The sequence below is a fragment of the Pantherophis guttatus genome, chromosome 2, assembly GCF_059756535.1.
Source record: "Pantherophis guttatus breed Tessera chromosome 2, ASM5975653v1, whole genome shotgun sequence".
In the NCBI taxonomy this organism is placed as follows: domain Eukaryota; kingdom Metazoa; phylum Chordata; class Lepidosauria; order Squamata; family Colubridae; genus Pantherophis; species Pantherophis guttatus.
Genome location: NC_142064.1, coordinates 255,857,979 through 255,874,135, shown reverse-complemented (window position 1 = coordinate 255,874,135; position 16,157 = coordinate 255,857,979). Strand labels below are relative to the sequence as shown.

Here is a 16,157-nt window from a genome sequence, read left to right as displayed (position 1 = left end):
AAAATCCAGTCCCAGGCAAATTGTGCATATTATCCTAAATGTCTACACTGTTGCAAAGCAGTCCAGACAGACAGTTGGGCATTAGTGGCAATACCAAACTCTTGCTTTACTCTTGCAGGAGATGGTGGGACCGATGCCCACCTTCATCAGAAAGGGAATTATAGACCAATATCTCTTTTGAATACAGACTATAAAATCTATGCGAAAGTATTAGCCAACAGGTTGATGCCAGTAATTCAAAAGGTGATTCATGAGGACCAAGCGGGATTTATTGAGGGTAGATATATGAAGGACAATGTAAGGCAAGTAATAGATTTATTGGAATATCTTGATAAGAATAAACAGATTCCTGCAGTGCTGGTTTTTTTGGATGCAGAGAAGGCCTTTGATAGAGTGGATTGGAATTTTCTACTAAAGACTTTAAAAAAGATGGACTTTGGGGACCAATTTATACAGGCGATTTCAGCAATTTATCAAGAGCAAAAGGCACAGATTATTATTAATGGAAGTCTGATGACAGAGTTTAAAATTGAAAAAGAAACAAGACAGGGATGTCCGTTGTCCCCACTTTTATTTATTTTAACATTGGAAGTCTTGCTAAATACAATACGGGACTCTAAAATTTTGAAAGGCATAATGATAAGGCAAGAGGATTATAGAATAAAGGCATTTGCAGATGATCTGGTTGTTACCCTATCACAACCAATGGAATCAACAATCCTGATGAAGGACATTATACAAGACTATGGTAGAGTTTCAGGTTTTAGACTGAATTCAAAAAAGACTAAAATGATAGTTAAAAATATGACACAAGATCGTAAATATGAGCTTGAAAGGAGGGCAGGTTTTGAAATTGTACCTAAGGTAAAATATCTTGGAGTTCAGGTTGCAGAATCAAACATGAAATTGTTTCAAAATAATTATGAGGTGTTGTGGCGAGAGGTTCAGAAAGACATGGAGACTTGGAAAAAGCTGCAACTGTCTTTACTTGGAAGAATAGCAGCAGTTAAGATGAACATTTTGCCAAGATTTCTGTTTTTGTTTCAAATGATTCCGGTGCTTAAAAGTGATAAACAACTGAAAGTTTGGCAGTCTGGTGTGAATAAGTTTGTCTGGAACGAGAAGAAGCCGAGAGTGAAATTGAAAATTATGCAAGATGTTCCAGAAAGAGGAGGCCTTAAACTCCCAAACCTACAGTTATATTATGATGCAGCAGCTTTAACTTTAACAAGTGATTGGTTTGGAAGTAAAAAGACTGGAATATTGAATGTAGAAAGTTTTGATCTTGAATTTGGATGGCATGCTTATTTATTTTACGACGATAAAGTAGATAAAGTATTTAAAAGTCATATACTTAGAGACTCTTTGATGAGAGTTTGGAAGAAGCACCGATTCAAATGGGATTACAAAATACCGCTATGGCTGGATCTTGGTCATACTTTGTGGAATACAAATATAATGTCACTCGGGGGGTTTTTATATAAAGAGGTTCTTTTCATAGATGCGGGCAGATGGCAGCTGAAGATATTACAGACACTGTTGGATGAAGGGTTTAATTTAACTTGGTTACAATACAATCAACTACAACTGAGATGGAAAGAGGACCAAAAAACTGGTATTATGTTGCATGAGGAAGAATTGGTTAGACATATAAGAGAGAAAGGTCCAATGCATATTAAAAGGCTTTATAATGTTTTGTTAGAAAGAGATTCAGAAACGGAATTAGTTAAAGATTGTATGAGTAAGTGGGCACAGAATTTTGAAGAACCAGTGATGCTGGAAACTTGGGAAAAAATTTGGGTTCAGAATGTTAAATTTACACAGTCGCAAAACCTGAGAGAAAATTTTTATAAAATGTTTTACAGATGGCATTTAGATCCTAAAAAGTTGTCATGTATGTACCCTAATGTTCAGCCAAAATGTTGGAGATGCGAATGTTTGGATGCTATGTATTATCATGTTTGGTGGACCTGTAGGAAAGTTAAGGCTTTTTGGATAAAAATTTGGTGGGTCATGCAGAATGTTTTGAGGAAAAAAATTCAATTTTCTCCACAGTTGTTTTTATTGGGTATAGTTAAGGGTTTTACACGGGGTGAAACAAAACTGATATTGTATATGATAACAGCAGCAAGATTGTTGATAGGTAAATACTGGAAGAATGAAGTTTTGCCTACTATCGAGGAATGGACTTTGAAGATGGCCAGTTTTGCAGAGATGGCGAAGATTTCAGCATATTTAAAAGACTGTTCACAAGAGACTTATGAATGGGAATGGAAAAGGTGGATAGATTATGTTCAGAATAAATATCAAACTAGAAAGTACCAAATAGCTTTTATTTGAAAATAATGTATTAGAAATATTTTAATGTAAAGAGACAAAGAGGAAAAATTATACAGGGGGAGGGATGGGTTCAAGCTTATATATCAGTGTTATTAGTTATGAGTACATAATAGGGAAGTCTGGGGGGGGAGGGTTAGGGAGGGTTAGGGAGGATGGGAAGTTTGGGGAGGGAGGTGGGGGGGTGAAAAAAGGGGTGAAAATGTAATTGTAAAACTTTTGCAATAAAAAAAAAAGAAAGGTTTTTGGTGGGTCCACCCTGGGTGATTCTGCATAACAGCCTCTAGGTGGCTCTTTCTTGAGAAATGATGGAGCAGAACTACTAGGATGTAGTGCGATCAGCTCAAAGGATAGAGTGCTTGCTTTACATGCAAGAGATAGCAGGAGCAATGGCTGCTTTGTGCTAGTCAACCTTTTGCTCCATTTTGCCAGGTTACTTGGACATTTTTTTTAAAAAAAAAATCTCTTTAGTTTCTGCTTTCTGAATTCTTGAAGTTTGGTGAGTCAAGGGTAGCTGGAGCTGGGGAATTAGCTCATATGGTAGAGCGCTTGCTTTGCATGCAAGAGGTGGTGGGATCGATGCCCACATTCTCCAGTCACGTGATTATTTTATTTTGGCCATTTTTATCTCCTTCATTGCCATCCATGTATAAAATCATTCTCACAAATCTCTTTTTAGATATGACCTAGCACAGGGGTGCCAAACTCAAGGCCCAGGAGCTTTATCTGGCATGCAGGGTGCTTAGATCTGGCCCGTGGGGCTGCCCTGGAAACAGTGAAGGACTGGCCCACAGTGCCTCTGCCAGCGAAAACACAGTTTGGGAGGGCTGCTCACGGCCTTCCCAAGCTCCATTTCCACTGGCAGAGGGTTGCAGGAGGCCGTCACAGCAAATAATCAAAGCCACACATGAAGAGCTAAACTCAGTCATTTTATTGTCTACCACCTTCAGTACAAGAATCTCACCAGGTCACATGATGCCGCTGTGATGATGTGAGTTTGACACCCCTGGCTTAACCCATTCTTCCAACCAAGTTGGCAGTTTTCCACCTGATCTCCACATCAACCCTCTGCTCTCTCTTCTTCTTTCTGTCAATTCTATTAAGGTCTTCTTTTGTATAAAGTCACAGTTCTCTAATTGTCTCAAGACATTCAAAAATGGGATTGACACTGGGCTCACTTTCCATGTGAGAAAAAGTGGGAGGAGGAGGAATCTTTTTTTTTATTATTGAAAAGTTTTACAAAAAAGAAATACAGAAATTCCCCCCCCCATGTTCCCCCACCCTTTCCCCCCCTTCATCCCACCCTCCCCCCCGACTTCCCAGAGCAAAATACAACATATTTCATTTAATCAAACATAAACTAGATTTTATTTATTTATTTATTTGTTTGTTTGTTTAAATTTCTATACCGCCCTTCTCCAATATAGGACTCAGGGCGGTGAACAGCCAAAGTAAAAACAAGACATACATACAAAACATACAAAATCTAAAAACTGTTTAAAATAATTAAATATTTTGGCCGTAATTAAAACAATTCCAATTTAAAATCAGTTTAAAATTTGACTCAAGCCAGCCCAGCTAGTTGAAATAAATGGGTTTTCAGGGCCCGACGAAAAATCCGGAGGTCTGTTATTGTACGTAACTCTGGGGGGAGGTTGTTCCAGAGGGTGGGCGCCACCACAGAGAAGGCTCTCCCCCTGGGGGTCGCCAGCCGACATTGTCTGGCGGACGGCACCCTGAAGAGGCCCACTTTGTGTGAGCGTACTGGCCGGTGGGAGGCTATTGGTGGCAGAAGGCGGTCTTGTAAGTACCCCGGCCCTAAGCCATGGAGCGCTTTAAAGGTGGTCACCAACACCTTGAACCGCACCCGGAAGACCACCGGGAGCCAGTGCAGCTCGCGCAGGAGAGGTGTCACGTGGGAGCGCCTCGTCGCCCCCATAATCCCCCGCGCGGCCACGTTCTGGACCAGCTGGAGCCTCCGGGTGCACCCCAGGGGGAGCCCCATGTAGAGAGCGTTGCAGTAGTCCAGGCGGGAAGTGACGAGTGCCTGAGTGACTGTGCGTAGGGAGTCCCGATCTAGAAAGGGGCGCAACTGGCGTATCAGGCGAACCTGATAAAAAGCCCCCCTGGCCACGGCCGTCAAATGATCTTCTAAAGACAGCCGTGCGTCCAGGAGGACGCCCAAGTTACGAGCCCTCTCCGTGGGGGCGAGTGATTCACCCCCAATAGCCAGCGATGGCATCAGCTGGCTATATCGGGACGCCGGAAGCCACAGCCACTCGGTCTTGGAGGGGTTGAGTCGGAGCCTGTTTCTCCCCATCCAGGCCCACACGGCCTCCAGGCACTGGGACATCACTTCAAGGGCATCATTGGGGTGGCCTGGGGTGGAGATGTACAGCTGGGTGTCATCAGCGTACTGATGGAACTCCACCCCGAAGCCACGGATGATCTCACCCAGCGGCTTTACATAAATGTTGAACAGAAGGGGCGAGAGGACCGACCCTTGTGGCACCCCACAAGCAAGGTGCCTCGGGGTCGACCGCTGCCCCGCTGTCAACACAGATTGCGACCGGTCAGAGAGGTAGGAGGAGAACCACCGCAAAACGGTGCCTCCCACCCCCAACCCCGCCAACCGGTGCAACATGATACCATGGTCGATGGTATCAAAAGCCGCTGAGAGGTCTAACAGGACCAGGATAGAGGAGCAACCCCTATCCCGGGCCCTCCAGAGATCATCCACCAATGCGACCAATGCTGTTTCCGTGCTGTGCCCAGGCCGGAAGCCGGACTGGAGCGGGTCTAGATAGACAGCTTCATCCAGGTACCGGGGAAGCTGTTGCGCCACCACACTCTCTGTTGTGGCCCCGCCCTCTGAGCCTGTCCCATCGGAGGAAGAAAGCTCCGAGCATGAGGAAGAGGAGTCAGCCAGGCCTCCCTCTCCAGGCCCCTCCCCTCTGGCATTGTCTCAAGTGCCGGTCGAGGGAGAGGAGACAGCTGATTCGAATCAAAGTAATAATGAAACATCATTCCTGGACGCACGCCTCCGAAGGCGTAATAAACGTTTGCAGCAGCTTGGGAGGCGTGCTAGGGATTAGAACTGAGTCACTGGACCACACCCCAGAGACTATATAATAGAGGGTGGTGGTCAAGGATCTTTTGTGACGAACAAAGCAAACCTTGAATAGTCACTAAAGCCTCGTCCGGAGCTGCTGAGAGAAAGATTTAAAGTGTCGGACATTTGGACTCTTGAGTATTTTGTCTTTCTGGTTTACTTTGAAAATAAAGTAACTTGGCAGACGGTGTGTCTATCGCTGCCAAGTGGGAGATAAGAACTGGGTGCGTTCCAAAGTGTTTCCTTAACCCTCGACTGGCTGTGTGTGTGTGTGTGTGGGTACGGGGACAGATCACTCTCAACAACCTTCGCAACGAAGCGAAGGTTGGAGACTGGACGATAGTTAGCCAAAACAGCCAGATCCAGAGAGGGCTTCTTGAGGAGGGGCCTCACAACCGCTTCTTTCAAAGATAAACTAGATTAATCTACTTATCCTCAAAGTACTGCCTCCCCCACTGAAACCTTAACTCCACTACAAATAACCAAATACTTCTAATACTAACATTCATTCATAAGCTATTTGATATTTTCTTGTCTGATACTTATTTTGAATGGAATCAATCCATCTTCTCCATTCCGATACGTATCTTTCTTGCGTGTGGTCCTTCAAATACGAAAGAGCTCCTAGGAAGAAAGGACACATTTTAGATGGAGGTTTTACTCACACGAGGCAGCCTGGATGGCTCCTAGTGGAAATTTAGGCATCCTTTTGAAGCTCCAGGTATGTTGATCTACAAGTTTCCATTAATGTAGATGAATTTGACCCACTCTCAATATGGAACACCAAACTTCTGTTTTTGGCTTCTGCAGGTTATCTTAGTTTTTCCCTTTCTTTCTTGCAAAATTGTGCAAGAGTGCTATCAGACAACTGAGGAATTAGAGCAAATGGTAGAGCACTTGCTTAGCAAGCAAGAGGTAGCAGGATCTATGCTTGCATTCTCCAGCTATTATCATTTATTTTGATCCAGCCCTAGAAAATCATTCTCAACCCCCTTTCTGCACCTCCTCCAAGTTTCTTTCCATGTGGTCATCCCAAAGGTGTTTTTTTTTTCCCGAAGAGGCAACTGAACATTGTGTTTCCTTGAAGACGTTTCGCTTTTCATCCAAGAAGCTTCTTCAGCTCTGGATGGATGGTGGGGAATGGAAAGATTTATACTCCTTGCAGATAGCTGGTCATTTGCATTCTTTTAGTGAGTCATTGAGGCCCCCTGGAAGGTTATCTGTGATTTCAAGGTCACCTAAGTAGTTCAAATGGGTGTGGAACCTTCTTGGAACTGCTGAAAGGATTGTGTTGTAGCCTGGAGACTGGATAATGTTGTATCCCCTCTCCCTCTGTTGAGAGAGGGCTGCTCAGTTTTGACATAGATGGCCTCTTTGACCCCTTTCAAACCAGCGATCCACTCTGTTCAAAATGTGGACTTTGCTATCTTCAAAGGTGTGGTCTTTGTCTTTTTCAATGCATATGGATTGCTGAATCTTGTCCTGATGGGTTTGTTCTCCTATGTTGTGCCATACATTTACGAAGTGATTGTTTTGTTTCCCCAATCTACAGATCTGCACGTGTCTCACTGCATGGGACTTATCATTGTACTTTCCATGTGGTCTTCTTAAACTGATGGGGAGTTCACCCTAATGTTGGGTGATTGCTTAGCCTGAAGAGATGATTTTATTTATTTGTTTGTTTGTTTGTTTGTTTAGTCAAGAACGTATTAGGTAATAAGTATAAGCATGGATTGGATACATAAAATAGATACAAATAGAGGAAACATTAGGACAGGGACACTAGGCACGCTGTGCTCTTATGGATGCCCCTTACAGACCTCTTAGCAATGGGGTGATGTCAACAGTGGCCAGTCTTAGGTTAAAATTTTGGGGTTTTTGGGATGAAACCACAGAGTAAGGTAGTGCATTCCAGGCATTGACCACTCTGTTGCTGAAGTCATATTTTCTGCAATCGAGTCATTTATGTATAGTATGAAGAGTGTTGGTCCTAGAATGCTGCCTTGCGGGACACCGCTATTAACAGGTGCAGCATTTGATAGGGTGCTCCCTATTTTGACCACTTGTTGTCTGTTTGACAGGAACACAGCTATCCAATTATGTAGGGGTCTGGAGATGCCATAAGATTTTAGTTTTAGAAGCAGTTTGTCATGTACCACTGAATCAAAGGTTTTGCAGAAGTTATATAAATTGCATCTATTGCTTTGCCTGACCGAGATTTTTTTTTAATTTTTTAATTTATTTTTTAATTTGATTTATATGCCGCCCTTCTCCGGAGACTCAAGGCGGCTTACAATGCGCTAAGCAATAGCCTTCATACTTTTGTATATTTATACAAAGTCAGCTTATTGCCCCCACAAACTGGGTCCTCAATTTACCTACCTTAGAAAGGATGGAAGGCTGAGTCAACCTTGAGCCTTGGTGAGATTTGAACCTGCAGTAATTGCAGGCAGCTGGTGTTAATAACAGGGTGCTTTAGACCACTGTACTATCAAGGCTCTTGAGATTTGTAGTCCATATATTCTTGCAGTGTAGAAGTTGTAGATTACAGCATAAATTTTTTCTGAAACCAAATTGTTTATTAGAGAGTAGGTTGTTTATTTCATAAATAGATTGGTCTGTAATTTTCAACTAGGCTGGGGTCTCCCTTTTTGAAGATAGGGATGACCGTGGCTAGTGACAATAGCTTGGGTAGAGAGATGGTCCTGAAGGATTTTTCAAGGATTATGCTATAGCAATAGACAGCTTGTTTATGAAGCATGCACATAGTCCATCAGGTACGATAGATAGAGATGGTTTTAGTCTGCGTAGTGACTTCCCAATGTTATCTTCTGTGAAATCTATTTGTGTTAGATCGTTGTAGTTATTTGTGGTACAACTAGGGAATGAGCCATTGCTGTTTACAAAGACTGGGCCGAAGAATGTGTTGAAAAGGTTTGCTTTAACTGCTTCATCATTGCATTCTTTACCATTAGGTCCTTTTAGGTGTGGGGTTGATCTTGAGTCTTTAAGTTTGTTGTTTACAAAATTATAGAAAGCGCGGTTGGATTTCATGCACAGGAGGTTCTCTTCTTGTTTGGTGTAGTAATTGGTGCGTTCAGTGTTTACTTGGTGGCATATAATTTGGTAGCGGCTTTTAAAGTTAGCTACATATCCAGTTTTGTTTTTTCACCAGAGGGGTTTTTTTTAATTGGGGCTTTCTTATTGATATGGGTAATTTGGTTTTCCTGGTTTTGGTGGTGATTAGTGGTACATATAGTTTAATAACTCTATTGATTTCGAGCAAGAAAATGTTATAATGGTCTTTGGCAGTGTAACAGCCAGAGAATAGAATTTGCCAATCAAGGGATGAGAGGTCAGTGTCTACAAGATCATAGTTGGCTTTTTTAAAGTTGTAGTTGGGTATCCCATTATTTTGGTGATTTTTGTAAGGGCGTATATTGAGACAAAAGTCAATCATGCTGTGGTCACTGTTGGAAAAGGGTTCTTTTATTTGTAGTCCATAAATTGAGTTTAAGCTGTTGCAGAAGGTGAGGTCGAGACAGTTGTTGAGTCTATTGTTGTTAGTCACTAGTTGATCTAGACCTAGATTTATAACAGCATTGTATAGGGTTGTATGAATGAGTTCAGTTGTACATTTGTTTATTGTCCAATTAATAAGAGGTAGGTTGAGGTCACCAAGAAAGATGAGAGGGTATGGGCAGGAGGCTGCCCACGTTAGTAGTGAAGTTAACTTGTTTGCATGTGCGATATCGTAGTCTGGGGCTCTGTAACATAGTAAGAAGTGACGTGTGGTGTTTAAGGACAGTTCGCAGACGATAGTTTCCAGAAGAGTGAGTTCATGTGCAACAATTTTTTAGGTTTAGTGACTTTTTGTAGAAGATAGCTACTCCACCCCCTCTGCAGGTTTCATGATTAGACCAGTAAACATGATAGTCTCTTACTGTGATGATGGAGTCAGGGAGGGTTGAATTTAGCCATGTTTCACAGACAAATATAATGTCAAATGTAGCAGTATTTAATAAGAGGAGGAGTTTGGCATTTTGTTAACAATGCTTCTTGCGTTTATTAGTTGCATTTGAGGTCAGTAATGGTTGGTATTGAGGAAGTTAGGTGCATGCTTTCCTCGTTTTGGATAATGGTTGGGTGGATGTTTTGGGTGATGGAGGGTTGGATGTTGGGGGATTGATTGTGGGTCTTATTTTTTATGCAGTCAGCATAGTAGTCGATGTACAGATTTGATGGGATCCTTTTTCTGTAAGAGCTTTAGCTATTAATTAATGCATATGTGTTTGGAGAGGAGAAACACAGATCATGGGAGCGGAGTATAAATTCATGTTGTTAATCAACAATGTTGTTAAAAATATTTGAATTCCACCACTGGATGGCACCCAAGCATAGAGTGTGCTCTCTAGAGATGCTGAACTTGTCCTCTTTTGTGCCAGATGGATTTTTTTTTTCACTTCCTAAGAATGTTAAAAACTGAGATATTTTAAAGGTAGTTATTTTTCTTACTTCTGTGTTTTTTATTGTGTGGTAGTCCTGCTAGTTTGATGTTATTTTTTGCTGTGGTGCTGTTCTTTCATTAGCAGCTTGTTTTAATCTGATTCCCTAGCAGTAGGAGTCATCTACTCTGAACACAAAAAGCAATTTCCACTATAAATGCAAATATGGATATGATTTTACTCTCAGGGTCTGAAGCAGGGGTGCTATTCAGCAGGTTCTGACAGGTTCTGGAGATCTGGTAGTGGAAATTTTGAATAGTTCAGAGAACCAGCAAAAACCACCCAGAGTGGGGTGGGAATGGGGATTTTGCAGTAACCTTCCCCTGGAATAGGGAGGGAATGGAGATTTTGCAGTATCCTTCCCCTGCCATGCCCACCAAGCCACACCCACAGAACTGGTAGTAAAAAAAAAAATGAATTCCACCACTGGTATGAAGATCACCAATGGATAAAGAAAGGCAGCTGCTCAGACACTGGGGAATGTGTAGAAAAGAAGTGATAGAATTGCATTGCTCAGAATATATATTTATTGTTGCATTTGTCCTCTTTGGGATAATAATAGAGTTCCCCGGCCTGTATTTTCCAGTTGTTTTGAATCATAGATCGTCATGCACAGTCACTTCATGGGTTTAACTCCAAATGATGTGGATAACACGAGGATAAGGAACAAAATGAGACAATCAAGGTAAATCATAATATGTCCCAAATGGGTAGTAAGATAGTAGTGATTTCTTCAAGATCAAGGAAGGAGAAGGCTGCAAAGATGAAGGAATGGCAGGCTGATTTCCCTCATCACCCCAAAGCAGGCTTGGCACACTTAGGTGGAGGAAAAGGTGAACGCCTCCCATTGCACCTGTCACTGTAACAACAATTTACAACTTGAATTTCCGTTGCAAACATGAGAGTAGTGCCACATCTCCTATGGTCATCTCCTATAGCACAACGAGCGTAGACTCCCTGAAATACACCATCTTTAAAAGGAAAAAAAAAAAGAACTGTGAGTCAGGGAGAGACAAGAAGATCAAGAGATGGGAGCTGAAGGCCTGCTGAGCAAAAACAGACAGTGGCTCCCAGCCAAGGAGTCTGGCACCCAAATAAGACGATTATAGTTCTCAAGGTTAATTTACCCTGCATTCACTCGATTGAATTCAAATGTCCTAGCCCCAAGAAAATATTTGCTTCCTCATTTTGTGTACCACCAGGACGGCTTGTCAATAGAGAATGGGTTGGCCTTCATCACTTGCTGGAGCTCTACCACTAAATCAGGAGTGAGCTTCAAAAATTTTAGCAATGGGTTCTCTGCCTGGTTGCAGGGTGGGTGTGGCCATGGTGGCCTAGTTGGCCTCATGCATCAAGGGGTGGGGGGGGCTTTTTGCCCTCCCTGGGCTCCAGAGGCTTTCCTCGAGCTTCCAGGATGGCAAAAATGGCCTCCGCAGGCTCTACAGGCCCTCTGAACTTCCCAAACTTCTAGTAGGCACATATTTTGCCCTCCCTGAGCCTCCATGCACACCCTGCACTTACCAGCATCCAAAATGGGCCAATTGGGGACTTTGGGAGGGGCGGGATGGGCAGGGCCAGCCAGGAGGAGGATTTGGGGGTTCTCTGAACTGCACAGAATCTCATCTAGAGGTTCTCCCAAACCCCGGCAAACCCCCAGCAGCCCATCCCTGCACTAGATGGAGAATAATGGGAAATGCAGTGAAATTCCAGAATGCTGAGCCAAGAGAAAGTGTCCATAGCATTTAATCAGAGTGGGACAACTTGATGCTGCTAGCTTGGCATGGCCAGCTGAGGATGGCCTTCTCACCACCGCCAAGTCCCCTCTGCCAACTCAGCACCACAATTTCTTCTCAGGACACATCAATACTGGAAATTCACTATGGGCACCTGATAGAGAGCTGTGCAAGCAAGCGAGTGAGTGAGCAGCCGGGGGCAGGGATGGGTGGGGCACTGGATGGAGAGCCAGGCAGGAAGGCAGGTGAGCAAGCGGGCTGTCAGAGGGTGGTGGAGGTATGTTGACTCCATCCTAAATGCTGAACCGGCAGTTGGGCTGCAGCAGAGGATGGAATGGCACTAGACTGGGCACTTCCCATTTTGACCCCCTCACTGCCACCATTGCCTGTGTTGGCAGCTTGGCTGTGGTGGTGTGTGGGTGGTGGGCAGGGCTTCTGCTGCTCTGCCAGTTTTTTTAAAAGTGAAACAGATTTGCTAGGTTTTTTTCTTAAGCACTGCCACCACACATTGCAAGGTTTTTTTTCGTTGTAGAGCAGCAGTGGCTGTGAGGGCCTGGATGGGAGTCAACAGGCTCAGACTTAACCCAGACAAGATCGAATGGCTGTGGGTATTACCTCCTAAAGACTATGTCAATTGTCCATCCTTGGTCCTGGGGGGAGAGAAAGTGTCCTCCTCAGAATGGGCTCGCAATCTAGGTGTCCTCCTAGACTCACAGCTAAGATTGGAACAACATCTGACAGCTGTGGCTAGGGGGACCTTTGCACAGGTTCACCTGATGCACCAATTGCGACCCTTCTTGGATCAGGAGGCTCTCTTCACAGTCACTCATGCCCTTGTCACCTCACAGTTGGATTATTGCAATGTGCTCTACATGGGGTTACCCTTGAAAAGTGTTTGGAGACTACAGTTGGTCCAGAATGCAGCTGTACAAGCTATTGTGGGTGCACCTAGATACACCCACATTACACCAATTCTGAGAGAGAGAGAGAGAGAGAGAGAGAGAGAGAGAGAGAGAGAGAGAGAGAGAGAGAGAGAGAGAGAGAAAGAAAGAAAGAAAGAAAGAAAGAAAGAAAGAAAGAAAGAAAGAAAGAAAGAAAGAAAGAAAGAAAGAAAGAAAGAAAGAAAACTGGCAGAGCCATGGCACAAAAAAAGAAAATCTGGCAGAGGCCACTGCCACTGTGCAAGGAACAGAAACCTTGCAATGTGGCAGTGGCACTTTAAAAAAACAAACTGGCAGAGAAGCAGCATGAAAAAAAAAAACTGGCAGAGAGTGGCAGAAGGTCTGCCTACTGCTGTCACACCGCCGCAGCCAAACTGCCCATTCGGGGTGAAGCCAAGGCAATGGTGGCAGTGAGGGAGTCAAAATGGGAAGTACCCCCCTCCTTGGTGCTGTCCCATCCCCCACTGCAGCCAAACTGCCGCTTTGGCATTTGGGCCAGAGTCAACCTACCACCGCCCCCCTCTGACAGTTCGATCGCTCACCTGGTTCTCCATCCAGTGCCCGCAGCGAGTTATCCCAGCAGCAAATTTCCAGTGTTGACATGTCCTGCAAGGAAATGGTGGTGGCGAGAAGGCCTGCCCCAGCGAGCTAACAGCCTCGAGTTGTCATATAGACAGACCCACATCTAATAACACACGTTAATACCTGAGATTATGATCAGATGACATGTTCCTCAAGGGATGTTATTGAAGAAACATCAATGAACTTGTCATGAAAGTCTTGCCCTGAAGTTCAGAGATCCCGTGAAAGACCTCTGGAAACTTCACCAGATCTAAATAATGCTGGTCTGGGGATTCATGGGCCTTGCCATGTTCTGCCCACTTTGTGGGTCCTGATTTGGCTTCCTGTTAGTTACATGATGCCATTTAATGAACTGACTGGCCCCGCCCCCAACTATTCTCTGCCTCCCGAGTCCCAGCTGATCGGGAGGGAATGGGGATTTTGCAGTAACCTTCCCCTGCCAGGCCCACTAAGCCATGCCCACAGAACCAGTAGTAAAAAAAAATTGAATCCCTCCACTGGTTATGGCTGAAGCTCTTAAACAAGAATCATGTTTGGGTGTGCTGGAATCTTACCTGGTGAGTACAGTGATTCTGTCACACATCGATCAACGTTTTGATAGCACTTTACTGCTCTCCCCTGGCATCTGTCTTTAAACTGTGCCGTGCAGCTATAGCAGGTGATTCCATGGGCTGCAAGAACGAAAGAGAGCAAAAGCAGTTTCAGAAAATCTTTGCTTCCTTCTCATACAAAATTCAGAGTGTGATTTAAAAAAAAAAGTTTTAAACTGTTAAAAGATTTAGTGCCTATTTCCAACTTTACTTCATTGTTTAAAGTTTTGGAAAGCAACAGCTGGCAAGAAGAATTACTTAAGAGTTTACAATCACTTCCTCCCTCCCTCCCTCCCTCCCTCCCTCCCTTCCTTCCTTCCTTCTCAAAGCACTATGGATCTGTACAAACAATGGGTCAGCCCAAAAGAACTTGGGGGATTCTTGAGGCATTTAGATTATTACAGTGGTCAAGCCTTAGCCAAATCAGGCTCATGTGGCTTGGAGGTGGACTTCAGAAACATTTCATATATTATGATTAGGATGCAAAGTTATTTATTAGGATGCAAATTTATCTGGAACAGCAGAATATACTATAAGCTACAGTTGCAAAAGTGCAGTTTGGGTGTGACGGAAGCTGCAAATCTGCTGATGAAGATAACAGGAATAACGTAATAACAGAGTTGGAAGGGACCTTGGAGGTCTTCTAGTCCACCTCTTGCTCAAGCAGGAGAAACATGGAAAAGCCAATATTATAAGCATGTACAAAGGTAAACGTACGGATCAGTTTCCACTTGTTAGAAATGTAAGTGACTAAATACAGATCAGCCAATGTGATTGCATCATTTAAATGCCTTGTATGAAACCGACTGTGTAAATTGTTTGTGTTCGTGTTTGTACTCCCATCACCTGGGATCTTTCTGAGCTGGTTGAGCAAATTGCCCTTTTGAGGAAGGCCAAGGTGTTCTCACACAATTAACAGAGTTGGAAGGGACCTTGTGGGTCATCTAGACGAACCCCCCACCCCCAACCAAGCAGAAGACCCTACACCATTTCTGACAGATGACAGTCCAGTCTCTTCTTGAAAGCCTCCAGTGATGAAGCTCCCACAACTTCTGAAGGTTGATTGCTCTCACTGTCAGAAAATCCCTCCTTATTTCTAGGTTGAATCTCTCCCATGAAGGGGAATTGCTGGTTTACAAAATGGCTGCTATGCACGTACGGCCAGCCCAAAATAATACAGGGATCAAATTTATAATGTTCCGTTCTTACTCTTTCTGTCCAGAATTACACGTTCATCAATTTAGCCTCCTCTAATTTGCTTTTTCGGAAGTACAATAGAAATTGGGCTCCTTTTTTAAACAGTTAATATTAAACTGTTAAAATGTATGAGTGTTCAAATTTTGAATAATGATTAGGTTAGTTGTTATGCTTCAGTATTCAAATCAACAAACTGGATATGTTCAAACATCCATAGTGGTATATTTTATTTTTTCAGGATACTGCTTCACATCCACCTGTCTCTTTTTTTCCGCTCTCTTTTTAAAGGCTAGGAAAGAGCTGAGGGGTTTTTTCCAACTTACCCAGGGTGGAAGAAAGCAGAATGAAGAACCCACAGAGAAGCACCTTCTTCATTCTTGCTCAGATGCTCGACTTGGCAAAAGGGATGAGGCTGAACAGGAGGGAAAATCTGTGTGATCCAGATCAGATTCTTTTGCACAGACCTGTCCATCCCATTTATTTTGGGTGAAGCTCCTGGGAAGGCCAATTAAAAAGGGACACGTGGCTCTAGTTTGGCTTGGGCGGGGCCTGTTCTTCTGACATTGGAGTTTCTGTCTAATGTGAAGGCTCACCTTGTATAGTACAAAAGAACACAATGTGTATTATATTATCTAGGAGGTCTTTGCATTGTGTAACAAACCATTTGAAAGATCCCATTTGTCATGTCCCTTATTTAACGATTACTTCTCTATCACTGCCCTAGGTTTTGACAATCACTTAATGTATGTTAATCACCAATGATGGGGCCTTGGTGCCCTCTGAGCTTGCTTGTTTTCTCGATGATGATGTTACCTCATTTGGGTAATGAAATGTCTGCAAGAAAACAACCAAGCTGAGAATCCCTCATTTCAACCCTGAGATACAAATATTCTCCTTTATTGGTACCAATATTGGTTTTTTTCTGTTCTGAACGAATATATATTCTAATTTTTCCCTTTAATAATCCCTCAATGGTGTACCAAACTAATCACATACATAAATAGACCAAAATAAAGGCTTTGTCGAGTGCTGCTGCCTAGAATTTCCATTGCCTCATCAATAACTTTGTTTGGGAGGAACTATATGAAATTGGTTTCACCTTGCTTTCTTCTAGGACAGTGATGGCTAACCTTTTTGCCGTCTCATGCCAAAAGCATGGG

At 43.4% G+C, this 16,157-nt stretch overlaps 1 protein-coding gene and 1 non-coding gene across 2 annotated transcripts; one reads left to right on the top strand and one right to left on the bottom strand.

Moving 5' to 3' along the window:
* Positions 1-2,859: 2,859 nt before the first annotated feature.
* Positions 2,860-2,932, top strand: TRNAA-UGC (transfer RNA alanine (anticodon UGC)). The gene has a single exon. It is a non-coding gene; the product is annotated as a tRNA-Ala (tRNA).
* A 7,528-nt stretch (positions 2,933-10,460) lies between these two features.
* LOC148115615 (uncharacterized) lies at positions 10,461-15,470 on the bottom strand. The gene is made up of 3 exons (XM_087885084.1): positions 15,321-15,470; positions 13,765-13,881; positions 10,461-10,925 (listed from the first exon to the last, which is right to left on the bottom strand). Exons 1-3 carry the CDS (start codon positions 15,370-15,372, stop codon positions 10,747-10,749), a joined length of 348 nt encoding a protein of 115 aa, XP_087741210.1. The 5' UTR covers positions 15,373-15,470; the 3' UTR covers positions 10,461-10,746.
* Between the last annotated feature and the right edge of the window lie 687 nt (positions 15,471-16,157).

What these genes read in the sequence shown, in the direction of transcription:
- LOC148115615 (XM_087885084.1), bottom strand. Translation starts at nt 15,372, where the DNA reads ATGAAGAAGGTGCTTCTCTGTGGGTTCTTCATTCTGCTTTCTTCCACC. An exon ending in TCTGCTTTCTTCCACCCTGG is followed by an intron (nt 13,882 to 15,320) that starts GTAAGTTGGAAA and finishes TCGTTCTTGCAG; the next exon opens with CCCATGGAATCACCTGCTAT. An exon ending in AGAATCACTGTACTCACCAG is followed by an intron (nt 10,926 to 13,764) that starts GTAAGATTCCAG and finishes TTCCTTTTAAAG; the next exon opens with ATGGTGTATTTCAGGGAGTC.